Source organism: Ananas comosus, linkage group 10, assembly GCF_001540865.1.
Source record: "Ananas comosus cultivar F153 linkage group 10, ASM154086v1, whole genome shotgun sequence".
NCBI classification, from domain to species: Eukaryota; Viridiplantae; Streptophyta; class Magnoliopsida; order Poales; family Bromeliaceae; genus Ananas; species Ananas comosus.
In genome coordinates this window covers 707,037-733,252 of record NC_033630.1, presented here as the reverse complement: position 1 = coordinate 733,252, position 26,216 = coordinate 707,037, and the positions used below count along the sequence as shown (strand labels likewise).

The 26,216-nt window shown below is 36.6% G+C and overlaps 5 protein-coding genes and 1 non-coding gene across 14 annotated transcripts; 2 read left to right on the top strand and 4 right to left on the bottom strand.

Moving 5' to 3' along the window:
- Nucleotides 97-4,059, top strand: LOC109716132 (dehydrogenase/reductase SDR family member 12). 3 transcript variants are annotated; one of them, XM_020241449.1, is made up of 10 exons: nt 97-252; nt 383-444; nt 1,638-1,757; nt 1,867-1,966; nt 2,142-2,222; nt 2,312-2,361; nt 2,500-2,650; nt 2,844-2,900; nt 3,441-3,562; nt 3,677-4,059. In XM_020241449.1, exons 1-10 carry the CDS (start codon nt 238-240, stop codon nt 3,900-3,902), a joined length of 984 nt encoding a protein of 327 aa, XP_020097038.1. In that variant the 5' UTR covers nt 97-237; the 3' UTR covers nt 3,903-4,059. The 3 variants fall into 3 exon arrangements, with proteins under 3 accessions (XP_020097038.1, XP_020097039.1, XP_020097040.1); XM_020241450.1 differs by having other exon boundaries at nt 161-292; XM_020241451.1 differs by lacking the exons at nt 97-252; nt 383-444 and adding an exon at nt 1,493-1,511.
- TRNAG-GCC lies at nt 4,583-4,653 on the bottom strand. The gene has a single exon. It is a non-coding gene; the product is annotated as a tRNA-Gly (tRNA).
- LOC109716831 (probable choline kinase 2) lies at nt 4,976-8,564 on the bottom strand. The gene is made up of 7 exons (XM_020242425.1): nt 7,932-8,564; nt 6,360-6,481; nt 6,083-6,278; nt 5,812-5,929; nt 5,646-5,693; nt 5,428-5,528; nt 4,976-5,327 (listed from the first exon to the last, which is right to left on the bottom strand). Exons 1-7 carry the CDS (start codon nt 8,310-8,312, stop codon nt 5,229-5,231), a joined length of 1,065 nt encoding a protein of 354 aa, XP_020098014.1. The 5' UTR covers nt 8,313-8,564; the 3' UTR covers nt 4,976-5,228.
- Nucleotides 9,062-14,650, bottom strand: LOC109716368 (carboxypeptidase SOL1). 3 transcript variants are annotated; one of them, XM_020241773.1, is made up of 15 exons: nt 14,283-14,648; nt 13,741-13,807; nt 13,545-13,644; nt 13,281-13,334; nt 13,097-13,153; nt 12,865-12,960; nt 12,599-12,721; nt 12,346-12,450; nt 11,729-11,775; nt 11,428-11,553; nt 11,199-11,301; nt 10,494-10,556; nt 10,223-10,306; nt 9,791-9,854; nt 9,062-9,495 (listed from the first exon to the last, which is right to left on the bottom strand). In XM_020241773.1, exons 1-15 carry the CDS (start codon nt 14,416-14,418, stop codon nt 9,188-9,190), a joined length of 1,533 nt encoding a protein of 510 aa, XP_020097362.1. In that variant the 5' UTR covers nt 14,419-14,648; the 3' UTR covers nt 9,062-9,187. The 3 variants fall into 3 exon arrangements, with proteins under 3 accessions (XP_020097362.1, XP_020097360.1, XP_020097361.1); XM_020241771.1 differs by having other exon boundaries at nt 13,281-13,311; nt 13,549-13,644; nt 14,283-14,646; XM_020241772.1 differs by having other exon boundaries at nt 9,279-9,495; nt 9,759-9,854; nt 13,281-13,311; nt 13,549-13,644; nt 14,283-14,650.
- Nucleotides 15,177-17,919, bottom strand: LOC109716370. Its single transcript, XM_020241774.1, has 3 exons — nt 17,638-17,919; nt 16,657-16,737; nt 15,177-16,033 (listed from the first exon to the last, which is right to left on the bottom strand). The coding sequence occupies exons 1-3, from the start codon at nt 17,902-17,904 to the stop codon at nt 15,686-15,688; spliced, it is 696 nt and encodes a 231-aa protein (XP_020097363.1). The 5' UTR covers nt 17,905-17,919; the 3' UTR covers nt 15,177-15,685.
- On the top strand, nt 22,491-25,480 carry LOC109716518. 5 transcript variants are annotated; one of them, XM_020242020.1, is made up of 5 exons: nt 22,492-22,719; nt 22,871-22,886; nt 23,432-23,498; nt 23,643-24,301; nt 25,084-25,480. In XM_020242020.1, the coding sequence occupies exons 4-5, from the start codon at nt 23,751-23,753 to the stop codon at nt 25,151-25,153; spliced, it is 621 nt and encodes a 206-aa protein (XP_020097609.1). In that variant the 5' UTR covers nt 22,492-22,719; nt 22,871-22,886; nt 23,432-23,498; nt 23,643-23,750; the 3' UTR covers nt 25,154-25,480. The 5 variants fall into 5 exon arrangements, with proteins under 5 accessions (XP_020097610.1, XP_020097609.1, XP_020097608.1 ...); XM_020242019.1 differs by having other exon boundaries at nt 22,871-22,965; XM_020242017.1 differs by lacking the exon at nt 22,871-22,886.

The window sequence follows — 26,216 nt, the reverse complement described above, 5'->3', positions numbered from 1 at the left end:
CGAGCCCAGTTGCAAATTTGCATTCCAGTCCTCAAAAGATTTACATGTTGTATAATAAAATAGTGTTTGCTTTATAGTTTATCCACGCACTCTCCCTCACGTGCGTTCTCATATTCTTCTCCCCTTGTCGTGGGCTTCGAACCACCTCACTTCCCAGAACTATAAAAGTCCAAAATCCAAAGTGATACAAATACACATTTTAATGAGTTAAAATATTGCATATATTTGAATTTAAAAATGTTCCTTCAGAAGGTAACACCCAACGTTCCCCCTTTTTTTTCTGGAATTTGAGGTGATTTTTTTGTATATATTCTGATTTTTTTGTTGTAATTTTTTTAAAAAAAATTGGATTTTCTTTCTTTTTTTTTTTTTTTTTTCGCAGGCATGGAGAACAGCGGCTTTCGGGTTGTATGGGTTGACGCAGTTCACCAAATCTGGATTCCAGTAATTCTATGCCTTTCTCATTAATCACTTTTTTTTGGGGGGGTTTTGAATTGAGCTCTGTTTTTAATTTTTAGGGGTTCTATTACTATTAGGGTTTTAGTTTGTTATTTTAGCTTCTTTTTTTTTTTTCTTTTTTGTTGGATTAGTGGATAATTTAGTCCAATAATTTCATTCTATATAGAAGAGAAATGAAAACAGTGCTTCACAAATTTGAGGACCTTTATAAGGGAGCAAAGTTTTGTATGGAATTGTTCAAGTGTTAGTATGTTGTGTTTAAATTGAAATACTAAACCCTAAATTCGAAGTTCTAATAGGTGCCTAGGTTTTTTAGAACTTGAAATGAGGATCTTTTAATCTGACAAAGGCAACATAGTTTAGCAATTGAGACGATCGGCAATACCGATTCGAAACATTGCAGGATGGTAGTGCTAACTATGCATAGGAAAATTCATCATAGACGGCGAGCATCTAAAAGGTTGTAAGGAATTTTAACTGGTTGATTATGGAAGAAATACAATTTCTTTTAAGATTGATTGTGTCGTGATGCACGCATGCAAAAGTTAAAGATACGAAGACGCATAGAATTAACTTTTTTGCCTAGATGAAGATATAGATGAGACACAAGTTGAGTGTTGAACCAAAAAAGACGCGTAGATGTTTTAGGATTGCATTTCTATTATAAGATAGAAGGACTATTGCATATTAATGGCGAGATAGAAGAAATAAAGGATAGGTATAGGCTATAGAGTTCAGAAATTTTTATTTTGCCACCTTACCTTTAGTTATTTTTTATTTTAGAACATCCCGTCAAGTTCTAGTAGAACTTAAAAGTTTCCGTAAAAGAGTTGTAAAGTAGTCATCAAGTAACAATATTCCCTTAAATTACCCAATTTTCCGTCAGAAGAGTTACAAATATCTTTAATTCTAACGCCAATTATGCAATTCTAAATGCGCGATAGTTTTCGCATTTTCTCCTTTACAAAAGTCTTGCTTTATCATCATCGTTGGAGGTCTATATAGGGCATATAAAATCTGTCAAAATGTAGACACTCCATCTTCCTATCATAGTGAGTGACAATAATTTATATGTATGATATTCTATGGAAAAATTTCTTTCCAAACACTTTTGAATAAATGGCTAGGATTACTCTTTAAATCTCATGCTTTTATTGGATTTTAATTAAATAAAACAGAGAACATGCGAAAAAGTTCAAAGAAGAAGATATGCAAATTCGAATGGAAGGGAAAAACTGTGTGGTCACAGGTGCTAATTCTGGCATCGGTTATGCAACTGCTGAGGGTTTGGCCTCACGGTAATGTATTCTCTCTTTCTAGATTGATGTGTTATTTGCATGTGAGGTTTTCATAATCACTCTTAGGAAATATATTTTCACACAGACTGCTATCTTCTATTTCTTTCAGTGGTGCGACTGTTTATATGGTCTGTCGTAGTAAAGAGCGAGGCGAGGCTGCTCTCTCCAAAATCCAGTCCGCCACGGGTAACCCTAACGTCCATCTGGAGGTTTGATGGCTAAAATGCTCATTTAGTTGTAAATTGATCCTATTATATATTCGATTGTAAGAGTTAGATATGGTTTTTTTTTTTTTCCCGTAGCCTTTGCATCTATCAACTTGTTGATAAATTGCAATAGGAAGTTCTACTTTACTATAATCAACCCTGTTTTGGTGCGCGACAGGTCTGTGATCTCTCTTCCATCAACAACGTGAAGTCATTTGTATCTAAATTTTCTTCAGATGACAAACCAGTTCATGTTTTAGTAAGTTTATTCGTTATGCACAAATATTGAAAAATTATTTGGTGTGTAAATCAGAACCATTTTACAGCTAAGAGGGTCTATTCTTTTAGGTTAATAATGCTGGGTTACTTGAACAAAAGAGAGTAATTACACCAGAAGGGTATGTCATTTTACCATGCACTTTGTATATGTAATCCCAGCTTTGCATACGAAGGCGAAGATAAAGCTATGGTGTAGGAATAAGTTTAGCCTCTTAGAAACTGATTGCTTGATTTTGGTGTTTACAATTTCTTACCAGATTGGAGTTGAACTTTGCTGTGAATGTGGCAGCTACTTTTACTATCACAGAATTGATGATGCCACTCTTGGAGAAAGCAGCACCCGACGCTCGTGTAATTACAGTCTCCTCTGGTGGAATGTACACAACTCCGTTGACCAAGGATTTGCAGGTATACCTCCTTTTCCTTTCTTTTTGTTTTTTTTTTGGGCACAATCAGTAAGATAACTACTATTGCTTAAATGGGTTGAGCATTTCTTGAGACAGTATATTTTCATTTTTCTTAGTTTCTCCAGTGTTGTGTATTTTGTTCCTCTATTGTGACTTTTGATTTCGACTGTTTGTTTCCATCTTTTCTATTGCAGTTCAGTGGAAGCAACTTTGATGGCACACTACAGTATGCTCGAAACAAGAGGGTTCAGGTGAGCCATGTTTAGAGTTCCATCACGAGTGTTAGTGTTTGTAGATAAGAAAAACGGAGCATCCACATACAGCAACTAATTTGATGAGGAATTACAATCAAAGCTGGGTTATTACTGTAGTTTTTCTCTAGCGTGATATTCGAGCATACTCTCCCCCAACTTAAATTGATATCTCAAAAAAATTGAGTAAAACATTCTGAACTGTAGTTCCTTTTCGTCGAGTTGAATTCTTGATTGTTCTTCGTAAATTTTGATATCGTTTTTTTTTTTTAGTAGAACCTGGAGGAAAAATTACTCCCAGCTAATTTTATTGCAAATTATTTACATATTATAGCATACACAGTAAAAATGAGCACATAAAAGACAAATACATAGGTATCTCTCTCAGCCTGTGCGACATAACAGCAAATTTAGAAATCTTTAATCCAAGAGGATGCCCTTTCATTATCAACCTATTTTTCCTTGTTAGTTCTCGCCCTTCCACATTTGGATGTAGAAAACACCTCTGGATTTATCTCCCTATCCCAACATTTTTTTCAGGTGGCACTTACTGAAAAATGGGCGGAAACATACGGCAAAAAGGGTGTTGGCTTCTATTCGATGCATCCAGGTTGGGCCGAGACACCAGGTGTGGCTAAAAGCTTGCCTGATTTTTCGCAAAGGTAACTCTTCGCCGCCTAGATTCTTTCTTTCTTTTTTCTTTTTTCCTTATTTTACTCTTATATCATATGTAGTATTATTCTTGATAAAATACATTTCTACAACTTGCTTTCCAGGTTATCGGGAAAGCTTAGAACAAGCGAAGAGGGAGCAGATACCGTGATTTGGTTAGCCTTACAGCCAAAAGAAAAGTTAGTCCCAGGCGCATTCTACTTTGATCGTGCCGAAGCACCTAAACATTTGTTATTTGCAGGGACCGCAAAGTCCCATGCTCTTATCGATTCAATTGTCGACGAGCTTCGTTCGTTGTGTGCGCTTCCTGCGCAAACTGCGCTTACCTGAGTGGTGGGAATGTATCGATTTTATGGCATTCGGATGACGGCCTTGTTTGCTTCCTTTCAAATTGTTGTCATGTGATTTGTCCAATATATTGTCATTTTATTTGAAAAACGGTAAAAGTGATGTAACTAGATAAGGCTATTTTAGTAGTATGCAGTGAGTTTTTGTTGCTGTGAATTTTGATCTGCCATGTGTATGCCGTGTGATTTTAGAAACAGTTATTTTGCAATTTGACTTGGACAGATTAATTAAAGATTGATTCGGCAAGGCCCGCCTAAATATTGGGCCAAATAAGTAGGAGCACCTGTACAAGATGGGCCGTACAATATGGGCCGACTCTATGAAAACGTTAAATACAGGTGAGTGGGCCAAATAACGGCCCACACGTAGATTTAAGTGGGCTTTGAGAAGTCTATTTTTGACGTGTTTCTGTTTATTAACCCATAAAAGGAAGGTTTTTAGTTTTTACTTGGGGCGGGGTTAATCGCATCCGAGCGGTCTACTGCTGACATGGTGGAACCGGTCTATACACTTCATATCCGTGTTGCAGGTGGAATTAAAGATATAGTCGCCTGAACCTGGTCCACCACATGACTCTTCTTCGGACTCGGACTACCCATCATCAATCTACCTTCGGCAAAAAAAAAAAAAAAAAAAAAAGCAAAAAGACTCATGATTTAGTTTGCACCAGCCGGGAATCGAACCCGGGTCTGTACCGTGGCAGGGTACTATTCTACCACTAGACCACTGGTGCTGTATTGGAAATGAACTGTAATAAATCAATTTTCTTAAGTTTATGTACGCTTAAGCTAAAGAGTTATTACACCACTCAAAAGCTTTGTTATCGTGAAAAATGCTTTATTCCGTAATTGGGCTTGCTGATTGTACTTCAAACACCACGTAGAACAAAATAATAGCGACTCGCCAAAACAGAGATGAAAAATGACTTCTTAGAGATAAAATAGTGTGATCTTTTATATTTTCTGCATTTCTTAATATACAGATTCACATGGAATGATAGAGACCAACCCATCTTAGGGATCTAAGTAACGTTAGAAGTAATCAGAAATGCAAACTTCAAAAGAATGCTTGACCTGATGCTTCATTAAAAGTTGTAGTTCACATTATTGACAAATGCTTCTGATCACCAGAGACTAGTCAAAAACTGATATACCATCATTGTAAGGAAAAAACGTACACTGCTAGGCAAGCACTGCTACACGCCAACAAAGTCATACAATTTGAGTGCCAAAGAACAGGTATAGAAAGTATTTACACATATTGCGAAAAAGACAATAGCGGCAACGAGGAACGCCGAGATCATTCGATCTACTTAGATCCAAAAATTACAGGCTTCTTCAGCCAATATTGTTGGAACCGCTGCCGTGCATACTCCACATAGTCGAAGTCAATCTCATTTACATGCTCCTGAGAGATATAGAATTTGGAATCAGGAAAAAGAGTAAGCATCAACTACTTTCAAATTCAGTGTGTAAAATTAGGCAGAGGAGAGGTATATGCGTCTTACGGATATTATTCCCCAAAGGCCCCAGACAAGATGACTAGCAAGAGCATATTTCTCAATCGATTGGAGCAACTTTTCAAGTTCAACATCATTTGGTCTTTCACCTATTCAAAAAAATTAAAAGTAGAGAAGATAAGCACCCCTTTAAGGAAGAAAAATTAAAAGGGAAACAAAAAAAAACCAGAAAGGCGGCGTAGCTCCTAGTCATTTTTCGTGGTTACCTGAGGAGTTGAGATATATCTGCACAAATCTTGTACGTTCCTGAATATCTGACAAAAGGAATTAAATGAACAATTACAACCGGAAAGATCAATGATACTGCAAAGAGTACCTTAATTAAGCAAAACTTGCTTAAAGGGAACCATTCGCTAACACCAAAAAACCAACCTGGATATTTACTGAAGTCCAAAATGTGAGGTGTGTCTGTATGATAATCAGCAGCCATCTCACAAAAATGATTAGCAATATCAAATGCAATTGGATTGAAGCTAGCATACTCATAGTCCTGGAAATAATGAAAGTTAGTGAGAGATGGAATATTACACACTATATTTCATTTTTCTCCACAACATCGAATATTTTAGAAATTAAGTTGATATTTCGATGGTAAAAAGCTGGTTTTTCTTAATAGTAGCATAGAACAGAGCAAAGAACTCACAATAATAGTCACTTGTCTTGTCTCTTCGTCTATCATGATATTGCCATATTGAAGATCATTATGGCAAAAACCTATTCTCTGGTCCTTCCCTGACAATGTACTCTCCAAAAGATTTATTTCTTCTTCCATATTCCCCAAGAAAAATTCCTCGGCCTCTCCAGGGGAACACAAGTTAACAGCCGCTTTAAGCCAATTTCTAAGAGAAGTAGAAAAATGAGTAATAGCACACGCGATTACTATGGGGTGAAGGTTAAAGTTCCATAAGCGAAAAAATTACCTTAGCCTGTCCCATAAAAATACAGTTTTTGGACCAGGCATATCAAGATTATGAAACTCCCTTAGTTTTGCTGCTATAAGGGCAGAGATTTCAGGGTCACGGAGATCGGCAGCTGAGAGTGTCTGAATACCAATAGAATAATCACAAGATTAAAAAAGATATAAGCAATACCAATAGTCACTATCATTTTAAATAACCACATTGAGCTAATCAATCAAGACCAATATGTAAGAATATATATATTTTCAAATATTAGTATGACAATATAGTAAGTATCTTCTGCAGAGTGTAGAGAAGATTGCAGCAGACTGCAAGAGATCATAATCTATTTTTCGCTTCAAAAAGGTTATCTTCTGATGTTTCTAGCCAAACGCATTTGCTTAATAGTCCAGCACGAATTTCATTGCCAGAAGGAAATTTAAGAGGCTTTACAGATAATATGTGTTAGGAAGGACAAGTGCACTTTTTTCATTTGACAAAGACAGGTTACGAGTAACTATGAAAACAACCATAGCCCACAAGCAACTGGCAGTTAACTAAAACAATCATATGCATCCCGTTGACAACTTTAAGATATATTTTCAAATTATTTAATAAAATATTTCAGTTCACCAAATAATCAAACATAAACCACGACTATTCCATTTAAAAAGGCTTGAAAACAGGTAATGTTATAACATTTTTCATGCCCTTAATTATTTCAACATGCCGAACAAACGGACACAACAATAAATTAATAATACAAAAAAACAAGCATTGGGCAAAATTGATATTTCATACAGATGAAGCATATGCAACAACTTCCCCTTTTAAATCCATAATAATGAACCCAAAAAATAAAAACATTGTGCAGAGTAGAATCGTCACACCCTGGATTTAATGAGCTCATTTAATAAAATAGTCCAGTTTATCCAGGAACCAACATAACTAATAACAACACTAATCAAGAAGGCAGGAAAGCAGGTAACATGGACTAACATTTTTCATACCCTTAATTACTTTACAGCAAAAATGCATGGAAATGTGGAATCCGCCTCAACTACTAGCCGATGTAGGAATATATCCCTCAATTTCTTTTCTTTTTTTTTAATTGACGACCCCGCAACTTCCAATTATTTAGATCCGAGTAACTTCTATGATATGATTTGGGAATTTTGTTAAAATTAATGACTCTGTTGGATATCAAGCAGTTACTGGTTAACAATTCCATTAGCTAAAAAGCAGATGGAGACATTAAATTTGACGAGATCTCAAATTACCTAATAGGAATAACTTAATCAAAACAATCAAAAAGGGGCCTACTTCAGAACCGGCTACAGTTGAGGGGCCACCACACGTATTTACCTTTAGCTCTATTATTTAACATGTAACTATCTCTCAAAGAAAGGTACACACACAATCGGATCAATAAAACGAAAACGTACGCTCAAAGAAAAAGAAAGGTACACACACAATAGGATAAATAAAACGAAAACGTACGGACGACTCACATGCAACAGCTTCTTACTCCTCAATATAAAATCCAAATTAAATAAAAACAAATAAAGGTCCAAAGGGGTGGAATTTGCGTACCCTAGCGTTGATGAACTCCTCGACACGGCCACTGGCGAATCGCCCGAGGAGGCGAGGCCCCTGGCCGTGGCGGGACATGCACTCGAAGGTCCGGATCTCGCTCTCCCGATCAAAGAACACGTCCACGCCCTCGCCGTAGATCCGGACCAGCACCTTCCTCCTCGTCCCCGGCGACCCTTTCCCGCGGGCATGGCCCGCCGCGGTGGGCCACGTGATCTGGTACACCTCGTTCGTCATCGCCCCCTTCAGCTGCGTCACCTCTAGGGTTTTCGCGTCCGCGACGTCGCCCCACTCCGAGGCGAGGTCGTGGATGATCCGCCGCGCCTCCTTGGGGATCCGATCCACGCCCTCGATCGCATCCCCGATCCCCACCGCCACCATCCTCGGATCGAAATTCCGAAGAGAAACCCTAGAAAGAGAGATCGATCGATCGCAGAGGAGTTTGGGGTTGGGGAGAGGGGAGATCTCGCGATCGAACGAGGTGCGCGAAATGGAGGAGGAACGCGTGGGAGGGAGGGAGAGGGAGGAGGAGCAAGAAGAGAGAGAGAGCGGGGGAATTGGCGCGGAAGCGACGCAGCGAGCGACGCGAGTACGGATTACGGAAGCGAGAGCCGCGCGCTGATGTTAATTAATAGCTAACGAACCAAGTCAACGAAACCTTCTCTTTCCATGTGACTTAATTAATCTACAGAGCAATACTATCTCGTACACCTATACATGACATATTATATAACATTTCTTAACTTAAATATTACTTAGAATTTAATTAGTACAATTGAAGCTAATATCTACATATTTTAGCAATTTAAATTACATTTACTTAAAAATTGAAGAGTGTATTCAATATACTTAATAGATTAACACAATTAATAGATTAAACAGTCGAATTTAATCTATTGAATTGAAAACATTACCCTAACCATTATTATTAACCTTGATATTATTGTGTTAAACCATTACATCCATGATCCAAAACCTTCATCTCATCTTTACATTCGTCTCTCAATTTTTATCCGCCACAATTAAATTCCTGATGTTTATTGATTGCTTCTCATACGATACTTCAACCAAAACGTCTATTGGGAACTATCACTATATTATTACATTAATCATTTTTTGGACAATAAAAAGAAAAAGGGAAATAGGCCGCATTAGCTCCGTCCATGGAATTCTATACATACAAATAAATTTCACAGGAGTATATATTTTACTTTCCAGAGATATAATTTATAGCCCAAATAAATGACTACGTTATCTTACACAACAAGATCACGTTTAGCCGCATTTGGTTCTCTATAGCGAGGAAATTTAAGCATTTTTTTCCTCTTAAATAAGAAACAGAGAAACAAGAGGATAACAAGAAGAAGAAACAACTCCAGATGAATTCCTCTCAAAAACCCAAGAAGCCTAGCGTTGCCATGGCAACTGCAATCGCAGCCGTTAGCGAACAGTGAGGGGGTGTGCGCATCTCCTTCCAGATTTAGAATGAAATCCAAGTTTACAGCCTCATCCTCCACTTGAATTCGTGTGGACCTTGTTTGGAAACCAGGCATAGATGCAGTAACTGCGAGACAATTTTTTGCATGAGAACTAAATTATCATAAACAGCAAAGGAAGATTTTGTGCGAATTACTTTCTTTAATACAGAAAATGCAATTTTTTCCCCCTCCAAAATATTAATATCCGGGATCCATAGATCTTTTCCCTGCGCCCCCCACCTTGCCCCTCCAAGTTCTAGTATTATGGGATGGCGATAGAGTTGGAAAAAGTAATCAAAATTCGTTTCAAAGTAATAAAAGAATCTCTAAATGATCATATCGTGTTCACATTTATCATGAGTAGAAAACGGAAAGTACTACCTTCATAGTTCCCTCTAGGAGCAAGCATTCGATGGTAGTCGCCAAAGGTCCAGCTAGCATTCACCTGCATTTTTTTTTTTTTTATTAATTCATTAGAAAACTCTGTCGAAACTGCTAAATTAACCTACAGAAGCTCACATTTACACATTGAACATCCTTCTTAAATAGAATGAATGATCGCCATTACTGATTAAGGAAATATAATTTCCTTTCTAGCCAAAACTTACGAGTTTCTTCCAGGAATATATGAGACACAAAAGCATTTTCTACAGAAGAAATAGAAGAAGGGTCTGTAGAAATAGCTACCATCATTAGTAATATGAAACTAAAGAACCAGTAAAATATGTAAGATTATCAGTGATACTAAGACACTAACCAACGAAATTACGACAATAAACATCAGTTTTATTTTTGTATAGGAAGTAAACATACTTTGTAATCAATCCCTCTGATAATTACAGAAGCAGGCAAAGGACGCCCAGTATTTGCTGCGAATACCCTTCCATGAACCCCTGTCTGAAAACATAATACTAACCAGATAAATATGTGGCAATACTGGTGCTTAACAACACTTGGTACGCAAAAGAAAGATGCAAAAACATTTTTTAATTCAATCTAATGGCAGTTTCAAAATACAAGAAGCTAAAGATTGCTGTTTAATTTTCCTTCAATTACTGTGTAATTATGTACCAGTAGCAGTTACCTTCACAATACTTGCAACGAGATTCAACATGCTCATTCTATTGTATTCCCAGATGACGGGTAGCTGCACCGACCAAAAAGAAAAGAATACAGGGAAAAAAAAAATCTAGATCAATAGTTGTATTTAGAAAAGAATACAGGAAAAAAAAAATCTAGATCAATAGTTGTATTTTAGAATATCTAGAACTTCCGAAAGACAAGGTTTTCATTCCCGTTGTACAAATGTAGAAACCGCCATGAAGGCAGCTAATGTAAAATATCTTAGACCATCACCAAAGGATCAGCATTAATAAAATAATAGTTACACAGTCAACCTAGTATAGGTGCTATGACCGACTAAACAGTGCTGTAAAAAAGATATATCCAGGCTTAATAATTAAAAGGGCTTTGGAATGCATATAACTAGTTCCTATCCCTTAACAATTGCTATAAACCATACAGATGAAGGAGGCTTTTCTTGGATATTGAATATCCACAGTACAGAGTACACCTGCTAGTAAATTATAGGCATTTTTTAAACTTATAGCAGTACTTCGATTTCTTACAGGACTATTTGGTAGGCAGAAAGAACAACTCATATCATTTTGTATTTAATACATTTAGCAAGGATAATAACTGAAAAAATCACAGTAAAAGTTTCGCAAAATTTTATTTTACATTTACATAAAAAACATATTAAGAGAAAGAAACTTATGAAACAAATAACCTCGCTTGCTTTTGGCCATTTGGTGTCACTAATTTCCAATGTTAACTCAAAGCAACCTCCATATATATAATTCCAGTCTTGCATCCCACCATAGATAGGATACCTGAAGCAGATGTACATTTTTTTCAAAATAAGAATTGAGAAGCTACAGAAGGATAAAGAATTTCAAGCAAATATTGTTGATTTAATAACATACGAAGAGGTGGATTAAGCTTCATGTGGGCCTTACCAGAATGCTCCATTAATAATTCCGCCTTCAAATTCTTTGCTTAGAGACATGTTATAATGCGAGCGACTGTATACAGTTGCCATGTAGCGAAATGTCTTGTCATCAGGGCACGCATAGTAATGTTTCCTGAAATCAATACAAACTTAATAAAAAACCAACTTGATCTGGTTTATGCAAATTAAAAATGATAGGTGTAAATTCTTGATAGAGTATGCAACCAATTAAGCTAAGAAATAGGAGTTAATCTTATCATGCTCTAGCTTAAAGAAAGTAACATGCTAACAATTGTGAGATCACTTACCTTGTATCTTGAGTGCCGTCCCATGGATAATTTGCAACAAGTGCACCCTACAACATCCATAAAAGAAAAGGATAAGTATTTATGAACACAATTTTATAATTGTAAAAGGGAAACATAAGAAGGGATTAGACGAGAACTGACCAACAGGGATATTTCAACATGAAAACACTTCTCAAAGTTCATTAAACGAAATGAAAATGGAAATAAACAGTTGCACTTCATGTTATCAGCAATCATCACCATTCACACCTTTTCTAATTATACTGGGTTGAGAGTATAAATTATAAATTTGTGAAGGCTCTCCAGATAACTAAGAACTTTTGATACTCAAGAATAGTAGCCCAATTAACTGACTGTTACACCCACAAAAAGAATGAAGAGAGTTTGCAGCTACATTAATAAATGGAAAGAAAATAGAATGACACCAATATGATGAGGAAACTAAGCTAAATTTGAAGAATATAGTGGCTGCACCTGTCTTGCAAGTTATAATGCGTATACACAAGAGTACAAGACAACGTAAAGAATCCCTTTCCAGTATAATGTCGATGTCATGACAGTGTTACCAGAAAAACTGAACTAATAATGATAAAGGCTAAAAAAAATAAAAGATTTACCCCATGTAAACTTGCTGAGGCTGTGAAGTGTTGTTGCTTCACCCAATCCATGATTGCTTTTGTTTCGGGCTGTCTCAAGCTTATCACATCATTCATATGATAAAACTGTGAAAGTTCCACAATAAGCAAACAAATTGTAAAAACTAGAGATGCATAAGAAACTAGGAACAAACCTATTAATGGAACTTTATAATTGATGTCAGGATCTAGTATATGCACGTGAGGTAGAAAACCAAATATTCTAGATACTCACTTGATCCGGAAAATCACGATTCAAGTCTATGTTATTTGCATTACCACGCCTCCTAAGAGCAAATCCATCAGGATTCATTGTTGGAAGAATATGAAGATGAACACTTCTTACAATTAGTGTCGCCTGTAAACACATATTAGCTGCTTAGTATTTGGATTTCATAAAAAAAGACCTTACAAAGTATACTGCTTAGCGTTAGGATTTAACAAAAGAAACATCAAGGGTCCTTTTTGTTTTCCTCATTGTTTGGTTGAGCCACTGCTTACCAAGGAATCCTGCATATAGTTGTTACATAGCCAGTTTGCAAGAAGTACAAGTAACTCTCGTCCAACAGGTTCATCACCATGGACATTTCCGATGAACTGTAAAAAGCGTCATACAGCAAAAGCATAAATTGGAGATGAAGAACGCCGCAGAAATTTTGCATATATTCCCCTTGATTGCATAAGGTTGCAAACTTATAACAGAAGAATAAAAAGGTTTCAAATTAGAACCTACTTTGAATGCAGGTTCAGCTTCCTTTTGCCCAGGCTTGTCAGAAATTTCAATCACCCACTATAGGAAAAACCAAAAAAAAATCTTATACACGTAGGAATAATGCCCTTTATGTTTGCATACCAAGTACCAAGTGTATGGTAAGCACAAAAATAGCTCATTCAGCCTAAGTGAGAAAAATGCATACCAATGGAACTCCATTCACACTCTTTCCGATGCTGATAGTAGTTTTCGAGAATCCCTCGTAGAGAGAATGTTAAATAGGTAAGCATAACTGGACAAAACTGGTATGCCAGTAAAAGGTGAAAATTTAATGCTTGCGATTGTTTGAATTCATATATGCAAGCATATATATGGTGCTCCAAACTCACGCATCACTAGAAATCACAATTATTCATATACGTAAATACATAGTAAAAAATATAAAAACCATCGAGACTTTGAACTGAACATACCTGTATACCCTGGAGATGTTAGCACATCTTTTCGCGAATTTCTTTACAGCCATCTCAAGTTCAGAGTTGCTCATATACCCTCGAGTCATTTCTTCCCTGCAATTAGTTGATCAACTTGATCATCAAGCTCTCAAAAGAAAAGGTGCTTTGAATAAAGAATTGACTAAAATGAATGAAGATCAGGATACATACGTAATCTGAGGCTCTTTCTCCTCAAAAAGGCGCCTTTTAGGTAACGCAGTTCTCTGGCCCAGATGGCCTGCTCAACACAGGTAGGATTTTCTTACGACGAAGTTAAATCCTCCTTCTCTATCACCATCGCATCTATATCTTGTACATTACTTATTGCTCGATATATACATACTAACTATCAAGTTCATTAAAGTGGAGCCAAAAATAGAGACCATTAAGGCAAAATTAATTCGAAACTAGCTAACTAGCTATATAACTACATGAGTACTCATGATTACGTAGCTCAACATACAAATAGCAATAATAAGCAAACTGAACCAAATCAGAACAATAGAAGACATGTGCAATAGATAAAGGAGAAGAAAAGGAACAGAGGAAAGGGGGAAAATAGATTTAATCCACTCAAATAGACAAAGAATCTTATCAGATTCCACCACAGCATCAAAATGGAAATACTGATGCTCGCGACAACTCGAGTAAACCCTGAGGAACAGCACAAACATCACAGATCCGCATGTGGGAAGAGATAGAGAGAAGCGAACCTGAACGATTTGAAATCGCGTCTCCGCCTCTCGCGATCGCGAGGATCGGGAGGGATGAGAGCGCCAGAGCGGCGAGGAGAAGAAGGGAGAGACGCGAGAGCGCCATTTGCGGAGCTAGTGAACTATTTCTCGCCATGGATCCCGAGCTCGTCGATCACCTTCTTGCTGGAGTCTCCGCCATGGACGAGGGTTACGTTAGCCGAGGAGGGAGAAAGGGCAGTAGTGGAAGAGAACAACGGGAGAGGTAAGAGTAAAACGGAACGGGTAAAATGAGTCCGTTTCGTTGGTTTGTATAGTAGTGAATGGACGGTCAGGATGCAGACTTGCGGGATCCGACGCATGACCGTTCTTCGCCACTTCATCTTGTAAGATTTGCCATGATTTGACGATCCTACGATAGAGATTTTTGAGAGAAAAAAAAAATCCAAATTTTGTTACTTCAATTTTTTTTAGGGGTATTGAGATTTTATTTATCATCTTACGTGGCTGCAAATGAAAAGGGTTTATTTTAGGCGGATTTATGTGACAAAACTTTTGTTTGCATACCACTAAGACTTAGTTTGGTATTGAACTCTATCTAACGCTATTAGATAAAATAGAGTTAAGAAAAAATCATATAGATATATGTTTCTAAGTTCTCCGGTGGGAATGCAGAAAATATATCGTAACCGATACGTACAAAAACAAACAGAATATTTTTTCAACATACTTTCTCACCACATGTAACGCAATCTCTCCGCAATGAAGCCTAAATAACATAAACTAATCATGTAATGAAGCCTAAATAACATAAACTAACCATGTTGTGTTGTAAACTGCAATTTCAATTAAAAATTATTCTAATTTGCAAATAACAAGATTGATTGCACAAGAACATGAAAGGAATGAACAGAAAAAAAAAAAAGAAGCGCCTTGGTAGGAGAGAAGATTTCACCTCCTGCAACTGCGCAAAACTTCAACTCCTGCAACCGCGCAAAACTGAGCACTGCATATTACACAAAGCAACATTTACAGAGCATTTAAAGACTATATAAACACACTTCCATCATCACCAATCACATAAGCTGACGAGTTCATCAGATCAAAATTGTTGACAATTTCAAGAAAAAAAAAATTGCGAAAAGACACATAGGGTGCTTTTTGGGCAATCTATACAAACATCAAGACCAAGAGGAGACCCAGCCACTTAGTAACTTGATTAGAATCGCTTTATCTGTCTGGTATGGCGAGTGAAATGCTTAATGTCTACTTATACCGACACGAGAAAGCCGAATCTTACATGTCTATCACATCATTTTCACTGTTTTCCCAGAGATCCAGTTCAAGGAAAGAGAGAAGAGGTAAAATTGCCGTCTCTTGAAAGAGACAAAGCTTTGGAACAAGCATTGTCCTCAGAAAGTTTATTATGGTTCATGGGTTCCTTTTGTGCATATCTCCATAGCTGAATTGCTGGAACCTGGATTGCTAGGTAATTCCTGACTTAGCCTAGAACAGTCGAGCACTTGATCTCGACTTCCATTTCCATTTAAGTTGTACCTTCCACACTGGACTAAGTGAAAAGGCACTGGGCTCTGGCTTTTAGGACTAGAGAGAGCATTTGAGAGAGCTGGACATTTCGTATGATCAGTGCGACTTGTTCGAGGAGCTGCTCCATTAGTCGCTGGACAGGAGAGAGAAGATTGAGGTTGCTGTTGGGGAAATTGCATGCCTGGAGGAACTGACAAGTCCTCTGTTTCGTAATCTATTTCAGTCTGCAAGACAAGTGAATAGTTGCTTTTTAAAAAAAATTAAACTAGAGAAAGGGATAAAGGCCTGTTAAGCATGGATAGGAATAATTGGTGTAGCATGAAAGCAACAAGACTGATTAGAATAACAAAACTACACAGCGACTTATGTCTCGTTTGCCTGCTAACTAGTAAACTTATAAAGCTCACAAAAACTACAAAATGCTGAAGAAGCTCTGAGTGGTAAATGCAACTCAAGTCCATTATCCAGCAGTAAAAGTTAGCTTGCATATTATCCCAAACACATCATAAACGTATCAAGTTCTGTAGCCAAGATGTAACATACCAATGGTAGTCATGCATGTGCAGTATATGTATCAGAATTAAACTCTTGTCCGCATAAGATTCTAGGTATTAAGATATGACAATAAGCAGTATAATTTTCATGTCTTCATGTTCCAGCTTTTTTGACTCAAAATGCAAAATGCAACTGAGGGAGAAGGCAATATGCATTGCAGATATAAATGCATGTCATCAAAATTTGGTGCACCAGAAGATTCTATTTCGGAGGTTTATACCAGAACATCTATGATCGGAAAAAACTCGCAAAACATGATTTTGAAGTTGGAGTTTAAATCTGTTTCACTAACCTGCAAATAAGCAACTATATCAGCGACTGCCACGCTTGATCCTTCGTCGCGCTGATCCAAAATCCACTGATATATTTTCTCCTGCACAGTACACGAAGCCAAAGAAGTTTAAGCAATAACGGATGCATAAATAAGAAGCGTATAGCATCAGTATGTTTCAGTGTTGGTTTGCGTTTAGTTATTAGCACCATTCTCATATAATTTCACCTTTTGGAGAAATTGGGTACCTGACATGATACCACAACTAGTTAATTTACCATTTAATTTTATCTTCAGAAGCCTATATCCATTTACTCCCAGAGAAGGGCGCACTTAAATTCATTGAAGAGGCTTGAGCCTCAATGTGAAGGAGAGTGTTAGAATATGGAGATAGAGTACTTCCCGCAAATGGCTAACTCAATTACATCAAGGGAGTTAACCACACGCTATGGTTTCTTCTCCGGAAAACTACTCTCAATTATAAGCGCAACTAAAAACTTGATAACTTTTACATTACCGCTACAATGTCTCTCCCTAAATAAGAAACAACTCGAGGAACCAAAGAACTTTTAATTTCATATCAAATCAATTATCCTTAAAAAAACCTTTACCGCTTCAAATTACGGAATCCAAACAACATCTAGCAAATAGCAATAATCAAAAGTCAAAGATTAAAAAGCAATCACCTTGAGCCCATTTCTGATACTTGATTGAATTAAATCAGCAGGATCGATCTAGAAAAACATAAACTGGAACAAAATCTACATGCATAACCCAAAAAAAGAGGGAAAAAGCACTAAAAATAGAAGGAAAAGGGGCCAAGGAAGGGGCTAATCCAATCCGCAACCAGAAAACCCCTCACCGATCGTTGCAAAGAAGGGAAGAGCCAAATCGCATCGCTAAAACCCATTAGATCATCGATTAGAGCATAATCCGAAGCAATCGAAGAGGAAAAGGGAGAGATCTAGTGGGAGAAAGGAGAGGAGAGGAGGGGCGACGAACCAAGGCGTGGCGCTCCCCGGCGTGTAACGCGATCTTCTGGTGCGCCATGGCTTGCGCGTAGAGCTGCGAAAGCGCGTTCGCAGCGCCGCAGAAGCTTGAGTGCGTCGCTCGACCCGCTTCCTCGAGCCGCGCCGCGTCCGATTTCCTCTTCTTCGCCATGGATGCGATTCCCGAGCTCTCTCGCCCTCTCTCTCTCTCTCTCTCTCTCTCTCTCTCGCGGCGAGGAAGAGGAGACGGGTAAGGGGGATGGATACTTGTAATTTGCATGTCATCATCGCGTAAAATGGAGCTAGCTTATAGACAATATTCTCTCCACCGTGTGCACCATGTCATCCCGTGCACCTCGCCTCTGCGCATTCATCCTTCAATCCCAGCCCTTCAATCTGAAAACACTCTTTGTTGATCTGCAAGAGGAAGTGGGTTGAAGTAGGAGTGCGGTGCACAGGATAATATGGTACAGGAGTGCTTTAATTGGAAAATATTTTACCGTTGGATTAGCAGGTGATGTGATCGGACGGCGGTGATTGGCCTGCCGACTTGTAAAGTAGCCCCCCACGGTTGCTGACTTGGTTGTCCACAGGTGATGACGCGGACACAGAGAAACTCCACGTGTTGGGTACCTCCGTGAGCCGATAAAATGTTACCTGGACCCGGTTTACTCTTTTGTTTACGAGTAACTAATTTTTAAGTTGAAAATTATATTTAGTTAAACTGAAGCTCAGATTATACTTTTTTTTTATTATTTTTACCTTTTGGTCGAAAATTTTTTCATTAGTATATAAGAAGGTTAAAAAAAAATAAATAGGATAGTTAATTTTTATTATTTTTAAATTTCTTTTTTTTTCGTAATTGGTTTCATATCACTCAGTACGAAGTCAATTATCATGCGTTGAAAAATAAAATTAGGAACAAATTTAATTTACTATTGAACAAAAAATAAAAGTAAATATTTACAATGGAAAAAAAAATTACATCCTCCACTTTCCATAAAACAAAAATGCCCACAGTGCACCACATTAGAGTAATACTTAATTTTTATATATCAAAAATCGTGATTGACTGTACCTAACCCGATTGACTAAGGACGGATGATTGGTATCTAAAAAATTTAAATTCAAAATTTAATTATTTTATATTTCTAATTAAATTATTTTAAAAAATAAACGAAATGAATAATTCAATATCTCTCTCTCTCTCAAAAAGTGTAAAATTATATAAAACAACCGTCATATTCTAAAAACTTAAATCGGTTGAGAATGGTGTTTTAAATATTTTTATATTTAACACTTTATTCTCGTCTTGGCTTGAAACTTTTCGCAAGCCTATGACGTGAATTTGAATTAAATATAAAAAAATTAATAATGTTAGAAGTCTGACGTGATTTAAATTTAAAATTTTTTATTCTGATATCATGTGAAATATATGAAACATTTTCTGTACTTTAAAAGCTCAGATTTAGAATTCAACGGTAGAATATAACAATTGTTTTATATAATTTTTTATTTAACAAAAAGGTGTTACCACCACTAGGTAAGGGGGTTAGTGATATCCTCCCTCACAATGCGTTGTTTTGCAGTTCGCATCTTGACCAAAAAGCCTCGAAGCAGCAACCACTCAATTTTAGAAAATCTTTTACGCACCAAAATAATTTCAAATGGAATCAATACAAATTGCATATCATACTAATCTCTTCTCCCACCTTTATTATTATTATTATTATTTTGTTGTAACTCGACTGTTAAGTCAGATCTTTTACATTTATTTTAAATCGATGGAATTACTCGTATAGAGATTGTCAATTTATAAGTTGATTGATGTGATTTATTTGTAATATTTTATACTTAGACATATCTCACTCGAATTAAAATTCATTGATGTAAACATGCCAACTACCTGCTTTACGCTGTGCCAGCCTATGGACATATCTGTAGTCTTTTCATGCGCATATTAGTACAGAAATCCGCGCGATACGACGAATGTTATTATATTTGATTAAATTTAATAAATATAAAAAATATTTTAAAATTTTTAGAATATAATTATAATTTAATGAAAAAACAACGAAAGATCAAATAATTATAGAAGAAAAAATTTGTTACATAAAAATCGGATTCTTTTGTGCCCTCATTTATAGCATTATTTATTAACACCAACGATTTCGTGAAATATCGCAGTGCTTTCAATCCCTTTTCGGCATGTCAATATCTTAGTCGATACTCGATACTCCTCGTCCTCCGAGACCATTAGAGAAGAGGGATACACACCCTTTACATAACTGTATATTACAATTTTAAGTGGTTGAGATCGAGGAATGAGGGTTGGGGGCAAGGGTTAGAGTTCGACTCACCAGGCGTTGACGATAAGTGCGAGGATGGCACGCCTACGAAGCTTGAGGTTGGAGCGAACGTAGTAGGCGAGGTCGTTATCGAGGACGTCGTATGTCGTGCCCACGGGCTTTTCAGACAACGCCTCTTAGAAAATAAAAATTAATGAGGCGGGAAGTCGAAGCATCGACATTATAGAAAAGAAATTAATAAGATGGAAAGCCGAAGAGATATACGTTACGGGAAAGAAATTAATGAGACGAAAAACCGAAGAGGCAAACGTTACAAAGAATGAATTAATGAAACGGATAGCCGAAGAGACAAACGTTACGAGGAAGGCGAGCGGTCACAATAATTGAAGAGTAGAAATTTTGAGAATGAGAGACTATGGTGCTGCCACGTAGCAAAAGCTTATGAGAAATAATGTATGTGTATAGATTGTATGAAACTGTTTTTTTTCAGTCTTGGAACTTCTGGCAATCCTCTTTGCCACTTTTTTTTTTTTTTTTTCCCTCCTTATGTAAGAGTTTATTGCGCGACTCTAATGGTTGGTTCGAACCTGGACATCATATCGAACCTGTCGGCAAAAGAAACCATCCACTTGATAGTTATGTTTAACCATAACATTCACCAAATATTGGATGATCTATAATTTCCTACTATATTAGTTCATAATCTCACAACCCCATTAACCACACTTACAAAATACCATGTTAAATACAATTTAAGCTGGAATTTTTTATTTCATTTTAGTTTCTTACACTATTAATTAATTAGGAATGGCCCATAAACCTGTAACTCAGCGCAAATCACGTATGTCATTATTATTGCCTATTGCAAATTAAGAACTCTTCTATGGCCAACTGCGAGCTATAATGGTCAACAACTTAAGTGATATTCGGTGTAAACATTTTTGATCTCAGGTCCACATCGAACACATTTTCCTCCAAAAACTTTTTACGAATTTCACAATGGCGCATGGTTACGACCGTTTAAACAAATAAGCAGAACAGAGGAATCGACGTGGATGCGATGAGACGTATCGAACCGAACCGAACCCAATAGAGTCCAATCGACAAATCATCGCAATTGATCAGCAAGATCGGATCAAATTGATTAATGGATCCATGCAAAATGTCATGTAAGTGATCAATTATGTGCACCATGCTTAAAAAGGCTAAGTTCGCTACTCTGCCATGGTGCTAAACCAGAAGGTTCATCATTGCCATCATCAGGAGCTGGAAAAAGCTAAATATGTGAAAGTGGAGGGTCCCACCAAAAAGGACGACATTTTTCAAAAGGTGTATTCCACACACCGTAGTGGGTCGGATGATCCCACCCGTTCGTAGGACCCACCATTTAAAAAGATTTTTTATAATATTAAAAGGCTTTATTTAGTTTTTTTTTGAGAAATAGGTAGCAAGCTATCTGCTTCATTCATTAAACGAAATGAACTAAGCGTACATGATGGAGACAACTAGGGCCTCCTGAAAGAGCCGAAAAAATACAAGAAAGAAAACCCAAAATAAAGAATTCTACACCTACCGATTAGACAAAATAAACAAGAAAAGCGGGGTGGATAACGAAAAGAAAGAAATAGGGACCGAGCATGGAAGAAGGGACAAGCAAGGGTCAAAGGGCTCCGTTCCAGGCATTGGTCAAAGAAGCGACACGTTTAAGAGCCTGTAGCATTGGGAAGCACCTCGCGGAAGATAGTGTTGTTGCGCTCAGTCCAGACAACCCACCATATTACCGCCAAACGGGTTAAAGGCTTTATTTAGTTATCTATGAGAAAAGGATATATATTATAGAAACTTTAAAATAATTTTTGTTGGGCTTTAATTATAAAAATTCTTTCTGTAATTTATTGCGTGCCTCAATTATCCTCGTAAATTTAAACAATTCATTTATGCACTTTAGTTCTGTCTTATTTTTAAATTTGTTCTTAATTTTAAGAGTATTTTTAAGTTCAATTTAAATATTTTTAATATAAAATGATTTTATCACATCATCACCGTTAACATTTCGTCAAAATTATGCAAAAATTTTAAATTATTAAATTTATTTTTTTCGCATACGAACTAATATGTAGGATTCATGTTGTTTAAATTTTTTATACATGCATCTCAGATACCCTAATAAAATTGGGAGTTTTATGATTAAGTCTTTCTTTGGAAAATGTGTTGCAATTTATTTAACTAGATTATAAAGCTTTATTAGAAAATAATAAAATTTTACAAATTTTCTACATGATAGGCAATAAAATAAATATGTTATTATACATATAATAAATTGTTAGTTGATTCACATTTTCAATTAAGTATATTTTTAAATAAAATAAACGAAAAAGGTGGTGGGCTGCCTATCTGTANTAAAAAGAAACATGTTGCAAATGAGCTAATAATATATTTCTAGTCCTAATTCTATAAAAATTTGTATATAAAAAAAAAAATCTTAAAAAATATATACTGGATTAAGATACAGATCAATTAAATAAAGTGCGAATATTAAAGTGAGTATCCTCGCAACGAACACACTTTGGCGCTCGATTCGTACAATTAGGAGCACCCCTTCTCTGATATATTTTAGTAACAGGGACCCTAAACCTACTGAAATAGACGCAAAGCATTTTGTTTTTTCTTTTTCCTTGTATCTAAGATCTCTCGTCTCCTTCGCCATTTTGCTCCCCAATTCGTCGATCGGAGTCCCTGCGTCGTCGAATCTCCGCTGGATCGCGGAATCTCCCAATCTCCTCCGTGTTCGAACCTTCTCCCCTCTCTTCCCCCATGATTTCCTCTTTTTTTTTCCCCTCCTTTTTGTGCATTTTTTTCATATTTATCGTAGATTTGAGGCGATTTATTTCACCCCGATTCTAGAGAAACACTAACGTATTTGTTGATTCATTGTAGAATGGTGGTTTCATTAGTAAGATCACGAGCATTGCTCCTCTTCATACGAAGTTTCGTTATTCTCGCAATTTTCTCTTTTTCGTGCTTTTTTTACGGTGAAAACTTTAACCTTTTGCGCTTAATTTGAAATAATTTGGATCATGTCATTGTTTACAACCACTGATACTACTATTTTGTTTCATTCCCTAGTATATTATGGAAGATTGGGCCTTTTCTCTTAATCTAAATCAATCATCAGTGCAAAAAACTGAAAGCTCAGCTTCTGATTAAGAATTGGAAATTTTTCTTTTGAAATTAGAGTGAGAGCATGTTAGATAATTAAAAAATCTTCATGTCGCGAGTAGTATTTCTCTTTTGAGAAAATTGTGGATATCTATGATTAAAATTTGCTCTTTTTTCTGATTCTTTGCCTAATTATATGCTGAGCCATTTTCAGCGCTTTACGACATGAACACAGGTCGAATAAAAGTTAAACTCAAGCTTAGATTTCTACTCTCGAATTTGCGATACTGACGTTTTACCAGTCATATGATATGAGTTTTAACTAATCGATGGTTGCAGATCTCCATTCATTTTCTAAAGTTCAGCAGAGTAAATTGATGTGCCGACAATTGTTATGCTCTCTTTGGTAAACTCTGATGCTCTACATGAATTATAAACTGCCATCCTGTCTCAATAATATATTTCCCATTTCTTCAATACAAATTCACTTTAAATACATTTATTTTCCTCCTCTTTATTTATCTTTTTTTTTTATATATATAACTTGCAGTTTATAAGGAGATAGGTCATTTCAGAATTGAAGACCGAGTCAAGATGCATCTTGAAGATATTTAGACGAGAGAATTCTACTGTCGCATGAGCCAGATGATCAGCGGCAATGTTATTGACTGTAGAAGGAGGAGGATTTTTCTCTTCTTCGGCTTCGGGGTATAGAAGCGGCCTTTCTCTTCTGCTCTTAGGTCGGAGGAGAGAAGAAGGACAAATGAGAGTTCTGCCATGGACTCAGAACCAATTCGTAGAGCGAGAAGTTGACCCTAACCTTCACCTGGCTTCGAGGAGAAGCCCAACCTCCTACAGATGTTCTTCCTTTACTTGCTTTCGGCACATTTCGACAGTCACAGAGGGCCCCAATCTGCCTAAAGTGGGTCCCTTATGCCGATCTGTATCTCTCCCTGATTCTGCTTCTGCTTCTGCTTCTCAGAGAAGCAATGACTCCTCAACCAGTGAGATGGAAAGGGCGATACCTCCTAAGAGTATTCTTAAGAGGTCATCTACTGATTGTTCTGCGTTAGTCGGTCAAGCTACTGATGCACTTGGCCTGACGAGAGAGGAGCAGGATAATGTATCTATTTGCATTGAGAGGAGGAAAGTGCACTGGACAGATAAGTGCGGAAAGGAGCTTGCGGAGATAAGGGAATTTGAGCTCAGGTATGCTTGCTGGACAATACAAATGTATTTACTGTGCCTCGTTCCCTCTGTGCTTTGATCTTCTGTATTTTAAAGGGTTAAGAGCAAGACACTATGATACAACTTTTCCAACTTTCGTTTTTTCCGCATGTTTGATAGAATGTAGATTTGTATGGTGTTTTTAAGTTTCTACATGAAGGTGTGAAAGATGACTATGAAGTTGTCGTATACTAGGAAAGATCATACTGATTAAATGACATCCAGATTGCGAGTGCGTGATTAGTTGTATAAACTTTTTCCATTAGTTGACTTAATAACACCTTAGCGCACTATGGCAAGCCTCATTATCATAACTGACTGTACCTATGTCCGTGTTGCATATATGATGCCGTATTTGTTTCCTAGTTTTTGTGGTGTTCTGCTAAAAATGGTCATAACATGCTCTTTACTCTCTTTCTGTAGAAAATTTACTTAAACATGTGATTGTGCAGAACTTCTTAATTTGTTGTATCAGTTTTGACTTCTAATTCTTCTTTTTGAAGTACTCAACTTCTAAATTTAATCTGCCACCCTTTCTGGAAAGATGGATGGTCAGTATCTACATTTCTTCTCAATTTGCGTGACTGATAAAATACCAGTATATCTCCCTTGAGTCTTAATTGTGAAATAAGCAATATAAGAAGCCATATTATTAGTGTTCTTTTTATGCTTTTGCGCTGTTGTGCACTAATAAAAGGCTCTTTTTTTCCCATGCAACTATTTACTAATTGATAATTGTTTGTGATCCCGCTTGATTGACGCAGTGACATGGACCCATTTGATGATGACAGTGGTCGTGGCACTGAAAGAAGATGCGGATGTATTATCCAGTAAAATGTTATCTTCTGTACAGATGGACGGTCGCAGATTCATCTCGGAATCATAACCGTCTTTTAATTAAACGTCGGAAACTATCAATTATCAGCTGGTTCTTCACTGACATCTTCAACTTACTCTGTATAGCTTGGTTTGGGCATTGACTCTTCGCTGCTTTTGTGACATCCTTTTCTTCGTACCAATGAAGATGTGTTGAACTTTTAGAATGTATTATGAATCCAGTTTTTTCTTCTGACATGTCACTAGTGATGCTCGCATCGCGTTGTGTGTAATCTCATGTAATATTTATAGCTGAAAATGTAATCTTTTGCTAGTCCTGTCTCATTTTACATAGCTTAAAGAACTATGCACAGAACATAACCTTTAGGGTGCGTTTGGTTCGCGCTATCTTTTAAAGATTCCTAGTAATTCAATGGGAATAAAAAAATATGACGGTGTTTGGCTAAACGCGCTAAGTAATCTAGTTGGTAATATTGGATTCACTTGGGAATAAGATTCACCCCAAAGTGCTAATCTCATTCCCTTGAGGGAGGGTGGGTATCCTCATATTAATGGATTGGGGTAATCATAATATGTCTAATCTCTTTCTTTCTTCCTACCCGCCGGCTAATTGATATTATTTTTTTTTATATTCTAACCTTATATCTCTCTCTAAACTTATTTTTCTCTCTAAAATTCAACTTTTTTTCTCTCTCTAAACTAAGCTTTCTCTCTCTCTCTTTCTAAAATTTCAACTCTCTCACTCCCTCTAATTTCGACTATATTTTTCTTTCTATTTTTTTAATTATGCTCTCTCTCTCTAACTTATACTCTCTCTCCCTTTTTTCTAAAAAGATGTTGAAACTTTTGGTAACATTATCTAAAATTAATTAAATAAATAAATTAATTAATTGTATATTTTTTGTAATATTAAATAACATGGCTAATTAATATTACCGTGCGAACCAAACACAGGAATTCCACATTCTTAGTAATAGGATGAATAGGAATAAGATTCTCGGATATCTTTTATTCCTAGTAATCTTTTATAATGCGAACCAAACGCACCCTTAGTTGAATC

Bases quoted from the DNA above. Each gene is read 5' to 3' on its own strand.
- LOC109716370 (XM_020241774.1), bottom strand. From the start codon at position 17,904: ATGCAAATTACAAGTATCCATCCCCCTTACCCGTCTCCTCTTCCTCGC. The intron at 16,738-17,637 runs GTTCGTCGCCCC...TGTACTGTGCAG, and splicing joins CCGGGGAGCGCCACGCCTTG to GAGAAAATATATCAGTGGAT. The intron at 16,034-16,656 runs GTTAGTGAAACA...CTTGTCTTGCAG, and splicing joins ATATAGTTGCTTATTTGCAG to ACTGAAATAGATTACGAAAC.
- LOC109716368 (XM_020241773.1), bottom strand. From the start codon at position 14,418: ATGGCGAGAAATAGTTCACTAGCTCCGCAAATGGCGCTCTCGCGTCTC. The intron at 13,335-13,544 runs GTTCAGTTCAAA...TCTCTCTACGAG, and splicing joins TCTCCAGGGTATACAGGTAT to GGATTCTCGAAAACTACTAT. The intron at 10,307-10,493 runs GTAACTGCTACT...TTATGTTTTCAG, and splicing joins TCGTTGCAAGTATTGTGAAG to ACAGGGGTTCATGGAAGGGT.
- LOC109716132 (XM_020241449.1), top strand. The intron at 2,362-2,499 runs GTATGTCATTTT...ATTTCTTACCAG, and splicing joins AGAGTAATTACACCAGAAGG to ATTGGAGTTGAACTTTGCTG. The intron at 2,901-3,440 runs GTGAGCCATGTT...CATTTTTTTCAG, and splicing joins CTCGAAACAAGAGGGTTCAG to GTGGCACTTACTGAAAAATG.
- LOC109716518 (XM_020242021.1), top strand. From the start codon at position 23,751: ATGTTATTGACTGTAGAAGGAGGAGGATTTTTCTCTTCTTCGGCTTCG. The intron at 24,302-25,083 runs GTATGCTTGCTG...TGATTGACGCAG, and splicing joins ATAAGGGAATTTGAGCTCAG to TGACATGGACCCATTTGATG.
- LOC109716831 (XM_020242425.1), bottom strand. From the start codon at position 8,312: ATGGTGGCGGTGGGGATCGGGGATGCGATCGAGGGCGTGGATCGGATC. The intron at 6,279-6,359 runs GTAATTTTTTCG...TACTTCTCTTAG, and splicing joins TTTTTATGGGACAGGCTAAG to AAATTGGCTTAAAGCGGCTG. The intron at 5,930-6,082 runs GTGAGTTCTTTG...CATTATTTCCAG, and splicing joins CAAGACAAGTGACTATTATT to GACTATGAGTATGCTAGCTT.